The sequence below is a fragment of the Oryx dammah genome, unplaced genomic scaffold (genome assembly GCF_014754425.2).
Source record: "Oryx dammah isolate SB20612 unplaced genomic scaffold, SCBI_Odam_1.1 HiC_scaffold_11, whole genome shotgun sequence".
In the NCBI taxonomy this organism is placed as follows: domain Eukaryota; kingdom Metazoa; phylum Chordata; class Mammalia; order Artiodactyla; family Bovidae; genus Oryx; species Oryx dammah.
The window spans coordinates 29,785,006-29,804,362 of record NW_024070195.1 but is presented as its reverse complement, the minus strand read 5'-3'; the positions used below and the strand labels follow the sequence as shown (position 1 = coordinate 29,804,362).

The 19,357-nt window shown below is 42.4% G+C and overlaps 1 protein-coding gene across 1 annotated transcript in view; it reads right to left on the bottom strand.

Annotated features, from left to right (window-relative positions):
• Nucleotides 1–18,296, bottom strand: part of PTCHD4 (patched domain containing 4) — a 212,212-nt gene extending 193,916 nt beyond the window's left edge. Inside the window, exon 1 of the mRNA XM_040249492.1 lies at nt 17,871–18,296. Within this exon, the coding sequence (XP_040105426.1) occupies nt 17,871–18,296 (426 nt within the window). The remainder of the gene's footprint in view (nt 1–17,870) is intronic.
• Between the last annotated feature and the right edge of the window lie 1,061 nt (nt 18,297–19,357).

Below are 19,357 nucleotides of genomic sequence, written 5' to 3'. Positions count from 1 at the left end.
GGAAGGACACTTAGATTTTTATGGCTCCTCTGTAGTTTGAACTACTTTAAATATTCATTGCACTTTAATGAACATACTTTTTCTGTAATTAGACATCGTGTTAATATTGTTTTATATGAATGGACTTGCCACAGTGATCTGGGGGCGCCAAGATCCATTTATGAAGGAGTTAGAAGTCTTAAGCTTGCTAAAACTAGAGATAGTTAGCCTGCCAGAACTCATTCATCTAGAAAAGGATAATAGATAGTATTTTCACAGATGAAGATAGAAGGTGTGGGATTTGGTTGAAGGTTAAGTAAATTTTGACTAAGTTAAGACTGGGAGTATTTTGAAATTCTTTAATATGATACTCTCAGAGCTTGAGAGTGCTCAGTCACTTCAATTGTGTCTATTTGCCACCCCATGGACTGGAGCCTGCTGGGTTCCTCAGTCCATGGGATTCTCCAAGCAAGAGTACTGGAGTTAGTTGCCGTGCCCTCCTCTAGAGGATCTTCCTGACCCAGGGATCAAACTTGCATCTCTGATCTCCTACATTTAGCTTCTTTACTACTAGCGCCACCTGGGAAGCTCTAAAAAGCTTAATATGGGACAATTAAAAAGCTAGATAATTAATTCACTTGATCCTTCATTTATGCAATACATATTTCTTTATTTCCTGCTGCTGCTGCTAAGTTGCTTCAGTCGTGTTCGACTCTGTGTGACCCCAGAGACGACAGCCCACCAGGCTTCCCCCGTCCCTGGGACTCTCCAGGCCAGTACACTGGAGTGGGTTGCCATTTCCTTCTCCAATGCATGAAAGTGAAAAGTTAAAGTGAAGTCACTCAGTCATGTCTGACTCTTAGCGACCCCATGGACTGCAGCCTACCAGGCTCCTCCATCCATGGGATTTTCCAGGCAAGAGTACTGGAGTGGGTGCCATTGCCTTCTTACTACATGCTTATTACAAGAATGGGCTAACAATGAATAGTATTAATGAACTGGTTACAAAGTAGCAAACACTATCTCAGGATATGAAGGGATTTAGGTCATCCCAATGGGCTATAGTCCATGGGGATGCAGAGTCCGACACGACTGAAGGGGATGCAGAGTCCGACACGACTGAACGACTAACACACACACACAATGGAAATCAAGGAGCTAATAACAACTTAGTAAGAATTGAAAGCCTATCATTTCCTTTGGCTCTATCACCATAATAATAAATATTTACAGGTTTTCTTATTAATCTCCTGGAAGAAGTATATTAAGAAAGGATGCCTTCTAAAGTGTCAAGGGATACCAGTGATTGGCAATCCTGGACATCTTTGGAACAGAGCAAAATGATTAAGACATCATATTTCTGGCCAATCAATACTGGATTAGGGAATTACAAGAGAGAATGAAGTTGTTTACTTTAGCTACAGAGCTCTTGTGGAGGCAGCTTACGTGCCAAGGAAATGGTACTGTGATTGATTGTGTCAAGGCAAATGCTCTCTTTCTTGAGACCCCAGATTAAGACTTGAAGTAGAAGGTCAAAGGAAGCGGTATCATCCCCTTATCTTTTCATCCTATGAATCTGTAAAGGAGGTGAGTAGGACAGGAGGATCTTTTTCTGGTCTAAGGTCTCTCAGTGTTTCTCAACCTGGTTATTCATTAGAATCATACAAAGAGCTTAAGAAAACACCAATTCTCAGGTCCCTTCTCCAGAGATTCTGATTCAGTTGGTCTGAGGAAGGGACCCAGACATCATTTAATAGGAAAGTTCCTGAAGTGTTCCTTTTGAGAATCATTGAGCTATACCAAATGAAAAGCACTAAAAATTACTTTGTAATAGGACAAGCCACATGGTACTCTTATAAGCTTACTCTTGGATGTGGTCCTTAACAAAGCAATTTACAGCATTTTGTAGTTGGCCTATAAATAAATCAGGTCCTTTTCTTGGGACACCTGCTCCCCTGGAACTTGTTGACCTAAATTTGTATCGTGCCTGCATAAGTGCATATACTTATGAAAGCGACATTTTAAATCACATAAGAAAATGTTCTTTTCTTCCAGCTTCTGTTGAAGAGCCAGAATATTTTGCTTTCTTCCTTTTGTCTGTTAAGGAATGTGGAAATCAGCTCCAAAAACAGTCCTACTCTACTCTCAAGATAACAGTAAATGAACAATTAAGTAAATTATGCTACAATCACTTGCCAGGCTTTTGAGCTATAAAAAATAATAATTATGTAAATTTTTATGGAAAAATTTAACAGTCTCAAGAAAGACATGTACTCTATATAGCATCTATGTACTTCACAGTCAAAGACTGGAAATCAGTTGTTTATAAAATTGGTCAATAGGATTGTGAGTGAGTTTTCACTTGGTGTTTTTATGATGTTGATTTAGATTAAAAAGTTACAATTTATTAAGAAACCACTAAGTGTCTGAAAATTTCAAAATATGGAGAGTAGATACTAAAAATACTTTTAGTGTCATGTAAAAAATATTAATAATACTTTTTTTACATAGAAAAACAGGGACAAAAACATTAAATGACACATCTAAGGTCATACAGTAATAAATGATAGAATTAGATTCACACATAGATCTATTTCCTTTTTACTACCCTCTTCATCATTATTTAATAATTTCAAAAGAGGGCTTCAATCAATTTGAGCCTCCTCCATCGCAATCCATTAAAAACTATGACCTACCTCAAAAAAAAAAAAAAAATTGCTGTTTTAAGCTAAATGGGCCACACTGTCAATGCTTATAACTTTAACATCATCAATAACTTAGGGATGCAGAGCTGAGGGCAAGAAGGGAAGTAAAAATCTTATGTCAATTTAGTTACCAACTACCAAAATATTTTTTCTGTCAGGAAGATGAGATAACATCAGTTTATAAACAACATTTTGAGATAAATTAACTCAAAATGTAAGTGAACATTGTTTAGCAAGAGACATGCTGATGTGATTAGTTGATAAAAGATGTCTAAAGTTTTATAGCCTAGAAAGGATCTAAGCCCTTAAAAATAATCCCCAAGGGAACAGTGGTTGAAAAGAATGTAATGATAATAAAGTCGAGCAGCTAGTACCAGTTTTGTGTGCTATTACCTTAGAGAGGTATGCTTGATCTACAAAAAGGGGTTACTAAACTAGTGCAATGACACCCCACTCCAGTACTCTTGCCTGGCAAATCCCATGGACCGAGGAGCCTGGTAGGCTGCAGTCCATGGGGTCGCTAGGGGTCGGACACGACTGAGCGACTTCACTTTGACTTTTCACTTTCATGCATTGGAGGAGAAAATGGGAACCCACTCCAGTGTTCTTACCTGGAGAATCCCAGGGACAGGGGAGCCTGGTGGGCTGCCGTCTCTGGGGTCGTACAGAGTTGGACACGACTGAAGTGACTTAGCAGCAAACTAGTGCAACCACTGAGCTCCTCAGGCCCCCCGGGGAGCTTAGCAGGGTGTCTGTCTCCAGGGGCGATTACTGGTGCCCACTGACCCTAACCTCACGCTCCGTTGTTCAGGCTCTGCCTTGCCCACCCAGGAGTCTGCTCTAGAGAAATCATCCTCCAAACTGCATTGTGCAAGAACACCCGGATCCTGGGAAGAGAGAAGTGACACGCTAGGCTTTTCACCCATTTCTTTTACAATTTTGCTTCTGTTTCATGTTTTGGCCTGTTGGCCAGGAGGCATATGGGTCTTAGTTCCCCGATCAGGGTGTCCAATCGGCACCCTCTGCATCACCAGGGAAGTCCTTCTAATTTTTTCTAAGCAAGAAATGTGAAATGAGAGAGAGCAAAAAAGAATGTATGTACATATATACATATGTAATGGAGAAGGAAATGGAAATCCACTCTAGTATTCTTGCCTGGAAAATCCCATGGATGGAGGAGCCTGGTGGGCTACAGTCCACAAGGTCGCAAAGAGTCAGACACGACTGAGCGACTCCACTTTTACTATACATATGTAATTACGTTAGTTTACCAAAAAAAAAATTGATTAAAATATATAACAGGATGGTGATTTCTCACTTTACAAATAAAAGGTGAATTGCAGATTTAAATTACAAACAGAAAGTTTATCAGTGCAGGGATGGGGGACTCATTACCTATTTTTAAATTATTTTTTAGGGTAATTTTAGCAGTTTTGTTCAAATGATCCTGTTTTAAAGACTGTTATTTTTCTGAGTGGAACAAATGTCACAAGAGAGGATAACAACAGCCCAATAAAAACATATCTGGTTATTAAAACAAGCTTGATAATCTTAAAGAAAAATAAGAAGGGTTCTAAATAGTCCATGTGCTTAGTGCTGGTGCACAGACGTTTAAGAGTATGCTTCATCTTTGATTTTAATGCCACATTTCATACACAGAAAGGATAACCGATCCTGTCCAGGGTTTAGCTTTGGCTTGCTAATATTCTCACTGAACAAATTTTCATGAACCTGATATATCATCTATTTTCTTTCTCCCTCTCTCCCTTCCTTTCTGACATAGGACTACTCTTCATTTTTAACCAATTTCCTTAGTTTTAAGAAATCAATTTCACTCTTTACCATCACATGAAGAGAAACGATAAAATCTCTTACTTTACATTTTATGACCTTCAGTATTTCTGCTTAGAAAGTGTGAAAGCGTTAGTCTCTCAATCACATCTGACTCTTGGCGACCCCGTGGACTGTGGTCTGCCAGGCTCCTCTGTCCATGGGATTGTCCAGGCAAGAAAACTGGAGTGGGTAGCCATTCCCTTCTCCAGGGGATCTTCCTGATCCAGGAATCGAACCTGGGTCTCAAGCATCACATTCTTTACCATCTGAGCCACTAAGAAAGTTGAATTTCTGCTTATGATACTCTCAGTCCTACATTTAGCATGGGTAGCTAAATAAATATCCCTCTCTCCAATTGAATGATTCTCAAAATTGAGTAATTAAGGGACCCTTTTAAAAAAGAACCAAACAAAAGTCTTCTGAAACCATACTGTTGACTGAAATTATTTTATGTATCATAAATTGATGTTTTCAATATAGATATGGTTCTGGCAAATGTGGGCAGTTTTTTTTTTCTTTTTTACATTTTTTAAAATTGAGATAGAAGTGACATATCACACTATATTAGTTTTAGGTATACAATATAATGATTTGATATGTTTGCATATTGCATTAGTTAACATCTCTCTTTTAGTAACCTTCAAATATACAATGCAGCATTGATAACTATAGTCTGTGCTGTGCACTGTACCCCCAAGACTTATTTATAACTTAGTTTAATTATAGTTCCACTTATGTATAAATACTTTCATCTTCTCATAGATAAAATATAAAACAAAAGACGTCTTCTAAATGGAATATTTATTTAGTGCAGCTTTGAATAGGTTTCTTTCATTTATCCATTCAATTTTTATTTCACTAGCAAATAAAGACCTGGAACTATTAAAACAACCAGGGTAAGTTATGTTTCCTCAGGACAGAGTACACATATGATGTCACATCAAAAGGAACTTAAATTTCACCTGCTTGCGTCCCTACTTGAATAAGACGGAAACTCTGGCCCATGAAAATTTTTACCCATTCTGGGAGTCTTGAGAATATCTTTGTGCTGTGCTGTGCTAAATCACTTCAGTCGTGTCCGATTCTGTGCCATCCCATGGACTGTAGCCGGTCAGGTTTCTCTGTCCATAGGATTTTCCAGGCAAGAATACTGGAGAAGGTTGCAATGCCCTTCTCCGCGGGATCTTCCCAACTCAGGGATCGAGCCTTCGTCTCTTACACCTCCTGCATGGGCCCACAGATTCTTTACCGCTAGCATCACCTGGGAAGCCCCTAGTATCTTTATTATTTCCCAAATTGGCTTCCACGCTCTGCTCTTTGGCCCCTTGGCTGATGGTGACTCCTGTGCATTAGAACTGGTGCTAGTCCCCTGGCATTCTGAAGTCTGTGTGTGGGTCTTCAGATGTGATTCTGTGAATTCCCACTGTGCTACGCTGCCAGATAAAATACAGGATGCCTAGTTAAATCTGAATTTCAGAAAAGTGAAGAATGCAATATTCTAGAACATACTTATACTAAAAACGTAAATTTTTGTTTACCCCAAATTCAAATTTAACTGGATGTCCTGTATTTTTATTTGCTAAATCTGGTAACCCTACCAGGTGTTCAAGCCGCCTCCCTGCAGGCTCTCCTGAGCTGAAGTCACACATGTACTGTGTACAGGTGGAGAAAGACTCTCCCTATTCTTGTGGCCGCTTGTTTGCTAAGCCCCAATCAATCTTGCTTGTGGCTCATGCATCTCAGGACTACTCAGAGAGGCAATTCTCAATGACTTTACCAGTAGCTGTCTCTCTTTAAGGTTTAGGCACAGCCATAGAAGGGAAAGGGGATGACAGAGGATAAGGTGGTTAGATGGCATCACCAACTCGATGGACATGAGTTTGAGCAAAATTCAGTGGATAGGGAGGCCTGGCGTGCTGCAGTCCATGGGGTCGTAAAGAGTCAGACATGAATGAGCAACTGAACTGAACTGATAGAAGGGGAGGCTGGCTGAGATGGGCTTTTTTTCCTGTTTCCTTGCAACTTCCCCACATACCAGCTGGCTCCAGGTAGGCAATTCAATGTATGTAGTGAAAGCTACCAGCCCTACTAGCTCATCAGGCACATACAGTTTAACAAAGACTTCTTAAAATGCTATAATACAAGCTACAGTGTGATTAAGGAAATTGCCATCAAAGTACCTCTTAAAGTGTATAAAAGTGGTTTCTACCTTTGGAGAAGTTCCATGGAAAAAGCAACTTTTAAGAGATGTGAATTTGACGGTGTGAAAGAAATTCCAAGCAAAAGGAACATTATGAATGAAGGTAAGAAAACAGGAAAATTCAGGGTGGGTTTGCTTTGGTTTGGTTGCTGCATAAGATGTACTGCCACCTGAAACTTCAAGTAAAGTTGGAGGCCTGGCTAAGCAAAGTTCTCAGTGGCTACCGTCAGGAGTTTGCCATTTCTTCTCTAGGCAATGAGAAACTCTTGCAGGATTTGGTCAGAGGGAAATATTATCAAGAGATGTATGACCCTATTACACAGGTTAGGTTCCAGGTGAGAGAAATCATGTGATAGAGATTAGATTACTACCTAGATAAAACAGGTACAAGGTAATGAAAACCCAAGGGAGAGACAGTGAGAAAGAAAAGGAAAATAAATTTGAAACGGAGAACTTAGTCTTCAACCTTGGTAATCGATTATAATCAACAGAGGAGATTTTAAAAATCACAGTGTCCATGCCAGCTCTTTACTAAGAATCTCTGGAGATGAGATCCACACATCAACATTCTTAAATCTCCCCTCATGATGCCTACAGTCAGCCAAGACTGAACATCTCTTCTGCAGAAGAGAAGTTATATTTCAGCAGGAATCAGAAGCACCTAGAGGGCTTGTGGGACCCAATCCTCAGTTTCAGCAGATCTGGTCCAAGAATGTGCATTTCTAACAAGCTTTCAGGTGATCAGGATGCTATTTATCTAAAGGCCATCTTGGCCTAGAATGAATCAGCTCCTACTGTTTATACGTCTTGGCTGGGTGGGGATCAAGGGAAGGGAAGAGTTAATCACAGACTGAGCCCGAGTAAACGACAAAATAGCGATGCCATTCAAAGAGCTATAGACATGGAACAGAACTGATGTTTGGCCTAAATGAGAATATTGAGAACTCACCAGGAAAAAGACCGTTCCATGGGAATAATTATAACTATGGAAGTAGCAAGGGGAGTCAGCCAGTAAGAAGCAGAGAGACATCAGAGATGTAAGAGGAGAACTGAATGTCACAGAAACCCAGAGGGGAGAAAGGGGTCAAGGCTAGCTGTGCTGAAAGTGACAAGAATATACAACTCCTGAGATATTTCCAGACCCAATGGACACTGAAACCAAGGTCTCGCAGTTTCCTTATTTGTTTGTTACTGTCCTTAGCAAAGACATGCCATATTCAGAATGAAGGCAGCTCAAGTTCTTTGGAGCAAAAATCAGGAATCTATGCCCGTCAGTCATACTCTACTTACTAAGGAAATAGCAATGACTATAATAGGATAGAAACAACTTCAGTTTTGAGGACTGAAACAAAAAGATTTTCATCTAATCAAAAGATCACTATAGAGAATGGACTGGTGCTTGTCAAGGGGGAGGGAAGTGGAAGAAGGTTGGAATGGGAGTTTGGGATTAGCACATGCAAAATGCTATATACAGAATGGATAAACAAGGTCCTATTGTATAGCAGGAAACTATATTCAATATCCTGTGATAAAGCATAATAGAAAAAATATGAAACAGAATAAATATATTATTACTGAGTCACTTTGCTATATAGTAGTAAATAACACATTGTAATTCAGCTATACTTCAATAATAGATAAAATTTTAAAAAGAGTTCACAAGAAAAATCAATTAACCAATTCTGAATAAAGGCAGAATATCAGTGCTCGAAGAGCTAAGCTGAGAGCTTTTGTTAAGAGTTTGCAAACAATCAGGTACTGTTCTAAGTGCTTTATACTCTTCCTGCTCAGTGTGGTTCAAGGACCAGAGGCCTCAGCTTGCTAGAAATGTAGAATTTCACTCCATCCCAGACTTATTAAATCAGAATCCGCATTTTTATCAAGATCTCCATATGACAATCAGAATTTGAGAAGCCCTTCTTTAAGTATCATACACTTACTTAGCCAACTGAATGATAAGAAGTCGGGGTTATGATGATAGAACTGAGTAACAGAGAAGTTAAAACATCTGAACAAAGTCATAGAGCTAATGGGACAGAGTAAAGATGTAAACTGGACTATCAAGCTTCACAGATCTTGATCTAAATTGTGTGACACCAACTCTTAAGAAATTCTCAACACAGCCCTTAGCCTCTTCACCATGACAGTGTTTTACTTCCACCCACAGTGGCTTTCATTCAACGTACCTAAGGTACTAGATGCTTCCACCATCTAACCTCGACATCAGCTCACAGTTCCTTGCTCAAAAAAGTCATTTCTAAGAGCCCATGACTTGGTATCCTCTCCTTTCACTGTTGGTGTGTGTCCTCAGTCCTTGGTGACCCCATGGACTGTAGCCCACCAAGCTCCTCTGTCCATGAAATTTTCCCTCGCATAGCACCAGGCAGTTTTCCTCTGTGATAATCTGTAATGATACGTTTATCTGATTTTTGTCTTTTGTATTAGACTCAAGCTCCTGGAGGGTCACGCATCTTGTCTCTTTTTGTTCTTCACTCAAGTCTCCAGCACCGAACACAGGCCGTGGCATGCAGCAGACGCAATCTGTTACATTAATTGAATGGCTTTAAATTTTTTTACTGAAGGATAACTGCTTTATAGAATTTTGGTGTTTTCTGTCAAACCGCAGTAGGCATCAGCCATAGGTATACCTATAGTTGAATGGCTTTGAGTCTCAGGTGCACCTCACCTATGTTAGTATGATCCACAGTGACAATCAGAACTGAACATTTTCTTCCTCCACGTAATCAAGAAACCTGGTGAGGTGACAGAACAGACCTGAATGTTCAAAGGGCAGAGAGAACTTTGAGGCTGAGCGCTTACCGTCCAGGCAAGCCTCCATCTACCCTGAACACCTGGAACTTCTTTAAGACCCTCCTGAAGCTATAAGAACCCTTTAAACAGGTTTCTGTTTTCCAGAAGCTGAGTCATCCTCTGTCTTTAGCCTTTGAGACAGCAGAGGGAAGTAAGCGTGGCCCAGATGAAGCCTCTTCTTATAGGGAGGGGAACTCTGAAGGGAAAACATCGGCTGTTCCAACGCAAAGCCTGTAACTAAACAGACTCATTCGTTTTAAGTGCTGCTCATCAGGTACCTTTCAGAGGCCCTGAATTTCCCTGAATTACAGAGAATGAGCCTTGATTTCAATGAATGGCTCTGCCATAATACTCCTGTCTGAGAAAGGCATGGATTGCAAAGCCACTTCAAAAATCTACTCTATTCTAATTTTGTGTTTCACTTTCCCCAAATACTCTTGTGCCTATGTATAGTTCCTATACCTGTGTTCCCATATAATATTAACATGATTAGGCTAACGAGGGCTTAATGCTGCTACTGTTGTAAACTAATCGCAAAGAGGCTTGAGAAAATCGCTGCTGATTTTTTTTCTTAAAGACACGATTAGATTTAATTTCAACAATTTTGGAAAATATTGACCGACAGTAATAGGCTTTAAGCTCAATCAAGTGACGGGCCCAACAGAGGATAAGGGTGAGCCTTTCTGTGTGGACTAGCTGCTTGATAATTCTCTAGGCATTTCTCTAATGTCTCTATCACACATCTACATGAGATGGGTGCGGGCTCAATTACTCAATTTTATTAGGGTGTTTTTGGTCTCTAAGTCGATACACATGACTTCAAACTCAAGCTGTGAATAGGGAACACTAATGTCAACCTTGCATCTGAGACTTGAGTTTCCCAAACTCTCAGGGGCCTATGAATCACTTGGGGAGCTGGTTAAAACACAGGTTCTAGTCAGTAGGTCTGTGCTAAGACCTGGGATATTTCCATTCGCAGTGAGTTCCCCCAGGGATGCTGATACCACTGGTCCATACACAACACTTTGAGGAAAAAGGTTTTAGAAACGAAATTAATTCTGTAGCTTACAGTGCAGCTTGGCATGCTTTTAAGTCAGAAGCATTGCCGTAATGTTTCTGGGAGCCAGGGCTGTGATAGCTGTCTCCCTGTCCCCCAGCAGACTAGCAGAAACAATCCAGAGACAGGAGTCGCTTCCACGACTTCTCCGTGCGGAGGGGGCTTGGCCTGTCTGGTGAACTAAGTTATGGAAGAAACAGGCCTGCTGTTCAATCTAGAGCTGTCTCATGAAAATCCAGAATCTTGGAATTTCCAAATTTCTCCTTTAAAAATGCTGATATTGAGCATGTGAAGAAATGTCTGGATGTATCTGGAATAGGTATGCACATCTGCAGATCAATCAACTCTAAACTGAGATAAAATCAATGTGTTCCAATCATGTCCAATAGACATTTCTCCAGGCAAGAATACTGGAGTGGGTAGCCATTCCCTTCCCCAGGGGATCTTCCCAGCTCAGGAATTGAACCGCAGTCTCCTGCATTGCTAGAGAAGGAAATGGCAACCCACTCCAGTGTTCTTGCCTGGAGAATCCCAGGGACGGGGGAGCCTGGTGGGCTGCCGTCTCTGGGGTCGCACAGAGTCGGACACGGCTGAAGCAACTTAGCTGCAGCAGCACCAGCTCCTGCATTGCAGGTGGATTCTTTACCATCTGAGCCACCAGGGAAGCCCTATCGTGCTGTGAGGGCTAATGGGTTAAAATGAAAATATTCTCCTAACACAATATATTTTGAAAAGCACAACACCATAGCCTGTTTCAGTTATAATAGCATTAAAGTAGAAAAGATTAAAGAAAAAGCTATTAAATTTAAGTATTGCTTAAAGCAATACGTAAGAGCAGTGAGAGCAAAGGAATGTTTGTGTTTTTCTTTATTTAGGGGGTAGACATGGCTTTAGGCCCTCCTACACTTCCATCTTGCTCTGTGTGTCCTTTTGACTTCTCCCCATCCCAAGCCCTTGGTGGTTCTGAACCACTGAATCAACTCAGCTGAGGGTAAGAAAATTAAAAGGGAGAAAATAATTTCTCTGCTTTCTAAAAAGTTCTACCTTAATCCTTGAATTTCAAAACTATGGAAAGAAGCATGAATAAGTACTTATGAAATTTAGTTAATTTAGTTTAAAGCAGGTCTTTGTTGAAGCCAAAGAGCAGAATCTGTGTCCCAATACTAGGCAAGATTTTTGCCCACCTGGTTGCTCAGAAAAGTTTAATGCCTGAACTGATCCTGATACAGTGGCTTGGAAATATATGTACAACTATTTAGTTAGGAAACTATGATTATTGCTTAACAGCATAGTTCAAATCTAACTAATCAAGACATCTACTTCACTCCAGAGAAGAAATATTCTAGAATATATCTCCAGATCCACTGCGATGATATTTATCTATGGCATGGTGGAATGTCACAGAGCAATCCCAGAGCTTGAAGCACAGATTGATGACAAGACTTGTCCAATGTCACATAACTGGTCTTTACAGAACTGGCGTCAGAACTCAGGTCTCCTGAATATTTCTCAATTTAGTCTGCATTGTATTATCCCTGATATCTCATCGATTCTTTTTCGTGATGCCAATTTTAAACAGAAGGACTCAAGCCTGTCTGGCACATAAGACCCTGGCTCAGAACTCGGTCACCTAACAGGCTTCCCCACTCTCAGTGGATCATTAGTTTGTTCTGAGTTGATATGAAATAATATGAAAGGTGAAATCACATGTTGGTAAGGAATCTGTTAAATTGTCTGTGGCAAATCCATGTACAATATGGATGGTAGACAGATACTTCCTGCTCGGTTGTGTCTGACTATTTGCGATCCCATGGACTGTAGCCTGCCAGGCTCCTCTGTCCATGAACTTGTCCAGGTAAGAATCCTGAGTGCGTTGCCATTTCCTCCTTCAGGGGATCTTCCAGACATGGGGATCAAACCCTGCGTCTTTTGCACTGGCAGCCAGATTCTTTACCACTGCAGCACCTGGGTCAACATCAGAGTTTACCCAGACTGGAAGCATTACTTCCTCGTGGGTTAGTAAGAGAAGAGAAGCTTCACTGCACCGTCATCTGGGCTGGTCTCTCCAGTAAGCAAGGGGACTGGTATGAAAGAGCAGTGGTCACAGTGTGGATTTGAGATGGCTTGGGAGTTACAACTCTGCTACTGCTAAGTCACTTCAGTCGTGTCGGACTCTGTGCGACCCCATAGACAGCAGCCCGCCAGGCTCCCCCGTCTCTGGGATTCTGCAGGCAAGAACACTGGAGTGGGTTGCCATTTCCTTCTCCAATGCATGCAAGTGAAAAGTGAAAGTGAAGTCGCTCAGTCGTATCCGATTCTTAGTGACCCCATGGACTGCAGCCTATCAAGGCTCCTTCGTCCATGGGATTTTCCAGGCAAGAGTACTGGTGTGGGTTAACTCTAGTTCTTCCCTAGTACAAGGGGTTGCTGTCACAGAGAAAGGCGCAGGGTGTGCAAGAACCCAATACAGTGTTTATGGTTAAAAATAGAAACTTTAGTGTCAGACAGAACTGGATTTAAAGCCCAGCTCCAACATGAACTACCATGGGGACCTCTTAAAATTTACTTAATCTCCTGGTCTTTAGGTTTAGGTTCCCGACTCATAAAATGGGAATAAAAATATTATTCCTAATTCATCAACTTGCAAAAATGACATGCTGTGTATGAAATACCACATCAGTTAAGACATAAACTATGCATTCAATAAAGTAGTGATTTTTTTCTATTATTAAGAGAGAGAATTAGGAATGCAAACTTAAATCTAAGAGAAGATCCTGACATAGCTGGTTTTTAAGGTTTTAGAATGAATTAGGGAACAGAGTCTATGGAATAGCTTTTCTTGGAAATCTTTAAAAGTAATGCTGGTTTTTACTTTCCATGTTGGCTTTAATTGCCCTTCCATTGAGTTTGGAACTAAATAATTAATGGCAACAGCTTCCAAATTAGGAAGATATACTCAAAATGTGCCCAGAGAAACAGTCTTTTAAGAAGCAGGAAAATCTATCTTTGTTTCTCTTCTTAAACGTGGTACCTTGGAAAATATATACTTCACTTAAACATCTGTTCAGAGGTATGTATTAATGGAATTTAATGGGGAGGACAGGCTGCAGGGGATTGCTTCACTTCTTTCTTACCATTTGTCATGGACCACATTTCTATGCTTCTTCATTACTTGGCCTTTTTCAGTGGCAAAATTAAAGAAACAGGGACATATGGAAGTTGGTACTTTCTTAGAACTAGCCAGATGGAAAAGTGAGGTCATCATGGCCTACCTAAGAAGTAAGGAAATATTACCTGTAACCACCTGAGCCCCTTGAATTATAATGTCAATATGTTTTGGAGTCCAGAGCAGTCCTTGCTTAAGGATTTTGAGTGACTGTCTCATTTTAATCAGGAGACTGGTTCCAACACTATGTGTTTAATTTCAAAATTCAGCCTGGCTACACTGTATCAATTTCTACAATATGTATGCTTAAATAAGTGGGAAAAAATGGCCCCTGAATTAGTAGGGTCAAAAAATTTACAGAAATCTGGAGAGTGTAGAGAATATCTTTAAAGTAAAAGCACATCATAGAGGTTTGAAGGTTGATAATAGCTTTGTGATGTTACAGTATAAACGAACACATTAGTCGACAGACTAATCAATGATGTAAATACTGCCTGCATAGAACGGTACAGGTTGGGTTTGGGGAATGTGAATAGTACAGAAGGAATGTAAAACTTGAGCTTTGTGCCTGCTCAGGGATATAGTAATATTAAGAATATAATGACAGGCACAATTGTAGAGTTTGTATTATATAGGTGTAGGGATTTCCAATCCTGGCACCTTTCCTACACAGCTTTCGAAAGTGTATATGTTTCTTCTGTAGTATTCTGACTGCTCCTTTTTTTATATCAGCTTTATCTGAGCCTCTCTTTAGAATTCCATAGCAGCAACTTTCTGTGTTCCTGCCTGTCTGGACCACCTTGTCAAGATAATCATGTTTATCAGAAGTTCCAAACCTTTTTGTGCTCAGAACTACTTGGGTGTCTTAATAATATTTGGAAGATGTCCTTCCAATTGTCATAACCTAAGAGGTCAGAAAGCTTTCTGTCAATCAGTGTTTATACATCTTCAGACTATCTCCAGGCTCTGACCTACTGATCCTTCTATGTCAGGAGATTGCCAGTTCCTATACACACCATCCTGCCTCTGCTATTTATTTTGCATTTTCCTTCAACTATTGATTCTCTGTCCACCAATGGCATTATCCAGCACTGAAATTTTCCATATTGGCCAGAGTTGGGAAGATTGGTGACCCAAGTGTAACAGACGAAAGCAACATTAATTAAAGGCCCCAAAACTATGAATATAAAATTTCTCTCAAATATCATACAACAGAAGTTCTCAAAGTTTACTATGGGTCAGCATCCTAGGGACATTCTTTGAGCATCACTGTCACATATGAATTAAAATCATTTCCATATCACATATAAACAAAACAAAGGGCCATCTCACTTAGCTCTGTGTGAGAGAGTTCTTCACCTGAAAGTCCCTGGAGACTCTGATAGGATTCTAGGTATCCCTGGAATTCCACCAGTTGTACTTTATATTACATTAGCATGTGTGATATTCCATCTGGATGCTTCAGAGAACCCACTGCACTCAGAAAGTGAAAGCGTTAGTTGCTCAGTCGTGTCCAACTTTTTGGGACCCCATGGTATGTCCAAGGAATTCTCCATGCAATAATACTGGAGTTAGTTGTCATTCTCTTTTCCAGGGGATCTTCCCAACCTGGGGATTGAACCCGGCTCTGCTGCATTGCAGGCAGACTCTTTACCATCTGAGCTACCAGGGAAGCCCACTCCTCTCAGAAGACATTTACCCAAAAATATCTTAAGGACCCCCTGACTGCATACAGAAAGAGTCAAGCCAATGCACTGAAGGACACATTGATAGTATTGATAGAATGTAGCAGAAAAAGGGCTTTATAAATCAGAGAGCCAGTGTATAATTCTCCTGTTCTTATTATGGTTAGCAGAATAATTCCACTAATACTACATGGCCCTTTGTAATCAATTACTCCATTCTTTTATGATTATCCACTGATTCCTATCAAGATGTAGATGAACCAACCAATCAGCCAGAAAGTTTAGATGGAGAACCTCTGAATCCAAAGATTAGAGTCCCTGCTTACAGATAATCAAGGGAAGGTCCTTGACATTGACGATTACGACCCCTGAGGGTAAGAACTTTGCTTTTCTTGCTCCAGCCTTGTCCCATGTGCCTAGAAGAGCATCCAGTAAATCATAGGAGTACAGTCAGTCATTATTAAAGAGGTGAATTAGAGGCCTTAGGAGTTTGTACCATACATATCATAATGATATTGCTGGGTAAATAAAATGCCCATGGTGGCTGATAGGACAGAACCTTTACACCTGGAGAGTACTGCTGACTAAACTAAATAAGGGGCTCAATTAAGACTGCATATTAATAAACTGCAAACTTGCTTCAATAGGAAAAACAAATTGAATTTAAATATGTCACAATTTCAAATCTTTCTTTACACCCGATGTTTGACATAGGAAAGAACTCAGTTAAAGACTGTAGGTGAAGAAGATCACCTCTTCACCGCATCCTTCTCTTGAGCAAGCAATAATGTTGATGGCAAAGGGTCTGGGAAATGAAAAGCATGCAACCCGACCTCATCTATTCATCATGCTCCCTTCAATAAGTGTGAGGCAGGCAAGCCCTTACCTAATGAATCATCTGTCTAGTCTCACTAAACTCCAAGGGACTGCTCTTGCGAACAGGGGGCTGAAACCTTGTCAGCCTCTGGATCCATAAACAAGAGCAATATGTTAAAAGGAGGCAGGTTATGGGATTTTCTGAGGAATCCCTAGTTTCCAAGTGGATTAACTTCTCCTTCAATTCAGGAAAAAGAGCCCTTTACCTCAAAAATCCTGAGAAATTTATTTTTCTAAACTGTGTACAGATGCTGATTGTATCGAATAAATTAATAGAGATATTAGCAATTTCCTATATCTGGCCACCCATTCATTGAAACTGGGATCACTTCTATTCCATGATTTCCCTAGAAGCACACACACATCCTCATACCCATTAGAAGAAAGAAAATTCCTTCTTCTTGGGAAACACCTGCCTTGGGAATTCTTGACTGTGCAGCCTCTGAGCTGCTCAGGGCTGAGCAGACAAATGGTGCAGTGACTCTTGGAAGTCACATTTGTCCCTGAAACTTCAGTCACCTGGAGACTGCATGCCTCATTGCCTGCAGCAGCTCAATCCTGACAGTGTGGAATGAGTGTAAAAATCTCATTTGAGCAACAAAATCTGAATTGAGAGTTTAAACAGTACTGTCTATTTAATGCCAGAATTATCATTCATGGCAACTTTTGCTGACTGTAGAATTTTTTCTTTTGCTATTGGGCTATTATAATAATCTTGCTTTGGTTTGGATTTAGTGGCTGTGTGTGTGGCGGGGAGGAAATAACAGAACTCAGTTAACTACTACATCAGTTAACTGCACATCTCCATTTTCACACAGAGAAAATTCCTGCTTCTTTCCCTGTGCAAACACACATACACATAATTCCTGGAATCCATTCATACCCACTGCTTTCAGACACACACTCGCAGGGGAGAGAAGCACAAACTCCCTACATGTCAAAATCAAGCAAGGCTGAAGATGTAAAGGGGTGGATATGGCACCAGGTGGGATGTGTAATCAGTAATAAGAAATACATCGAGCCCCAGAATGAAAAGAAATCCCCCAAATTGTTCAGGATTCCCCCTCCCCCTTCCAGTCACTGATTTATTAACCCTGAACAAAGATGTAATTGCAGGGTCTCAGAAACAACTTTTTTTTTTTGGTCCATTTTTTTTTCTCATTTTTGGCATTGGTTTGGCTTTGAATTGCTTAATATCTAGTCATGCCATTTATTGCCTGTTTTCTTCACTCGGTTGCCCATCGTTCCCCACCACCCCCCAAAAATGAAAGAAGCATCAGCTTCTGAGTCTTAAGGATGAGACCTCTGCATTTTCTTTGCTTGTTTAGGGCAAAAAATGAAGTGCTGCCTCTTTAATTGGCAGAAGCATGCAGGAGGAGCATACCTTTAATTTAGTGTTGGGATACCTCACTTGCACCCTGGCTGTTGTCTTATTGGAGACGGCAGCCTGCCTGAGATCCTCTAGCACTGAAATAATATCATCCAGCACGCATTTCTTATCCTGATTTCTCAACACACACAGATGGGAAAAAGTATAATTATAGCCCTTGTAGTTCACCTTCATTTCCAGCACGGCTCGATGGGTCTGCAGGATCCCCTCAGCCTGGAGCAAAATATTGTCCCCGGGTGGGGAGAGGAGGATCACCCTGCCATACCTCCCGGGGGTGTGTAAGTCCGAATAGAGCTGGCTTTTGGACTGGTCCAGGGGGAAAAGGCTGCTGGCCAGGCTGCGCTCGATCTTGGCCAGGCTGTGGCTGGGAGCGACCAGGCGCTCCAGGTCGCCCTCGGGCTGGAAGCGGTTGAGCGCGCTGAGGCCGAAGGTGATGGTCAGGACTGCGGGCACGGTGAGGAAAAAGACGGGGTGCCGGCTCACGCACAAGCCCAGCCTGTGGCAGAACGACTGGAGCCCTCTGCGAAGCACCTGCCGCAGCATCCTCCACCGAATCCAGCTCGCAGGCGCTCCCGGCCGTCTTAAAAAGCACATGTGACATGTGTAAGCGCCGGGCTTCCCCCCTTCTCTCCACGCCCCCCCTCCCGCCCAGTCTCACCCGCCCCGGGTCGGCCCCGCGCCGCACAGCCGCCGCCGCCTCCCGCCCCCTCGGCGCTCCGCGCGCCCCCCTCTCCGCCGCCGGGTCTTTCCCGGGCCCCACCTCCATGCGCTCCTACTACTCTTTCAAACACTGCAGCAAGTTGCAGCAAGGCGGGCCGATAGAGACCGCGCGCGCGGGGGCGGCCGGCGGGCGCTGCGAGGGCCCCGGCCCACCCCTCCCCGCCCGCCCCGGCCGCCTCCCGCGCCCCCTTCTCACCGCATGAGCAGCGATCCCGCGGTCTAGCCCTTCATCTCGGTGCTGCAGTCCCCGGTCTCCGTCGCTGGAGCGGGTTCCGTGCGGAGCGTCCCACAGATGTGAATTTCCTCTCCGTCCCGGTGGGGTTCGGCGCCTAACTGGAACCATGTGGCTCGGTGTTGTAAGAAGCAGACCTGTGCCCCATGAAGGGGGGTGGGGGGCGGGGGGAGGGAGAAGGGGAAGGCGGGAGCGGGGGATGGAGGGGGGTGGGCAGCCAAGCTTTTCCTTTTTTTAAGAGGCTAACGGTTATTTTTAGAGTTTTGCTTTCCCTCTTCCTCCTTCCCCTCCGGAGTGAGTGGAAGAGATGGGGAAGGCGCTGCCGGCCCATTGGAGCGGCGGCGATGGGAGCCTCAGAAGGGGGGTGCGGGGGGGGGGGGGGGGGGGGGGGGGGACTCGAGGGCTTCCGGAGGAGGCAGCCTTTTCGCCCCTCCAGTTTCCCTGTGCTCTCGAATTCGGCTTGTCGGACCAAGAAAAGGAGCTGAGAGGATGATGCTGCATTTTAACACACCACACAGCTTGCAAGGGATTTCCCTGCAAAGCCTTCCACGCTGTCTTCCCCAGGCTGCAGAGACCCCATCTATTGGCGGTGCGTTGGGTCTCTAGGGACCTTTCCTTGCTCTGGTGATTGGAGAGGAGGCATTTGCCAATAGCAGTCGCCTGTGGCTTCGGAGTGTGTGTGTGTGTGTGTGTGTGTGTGTGT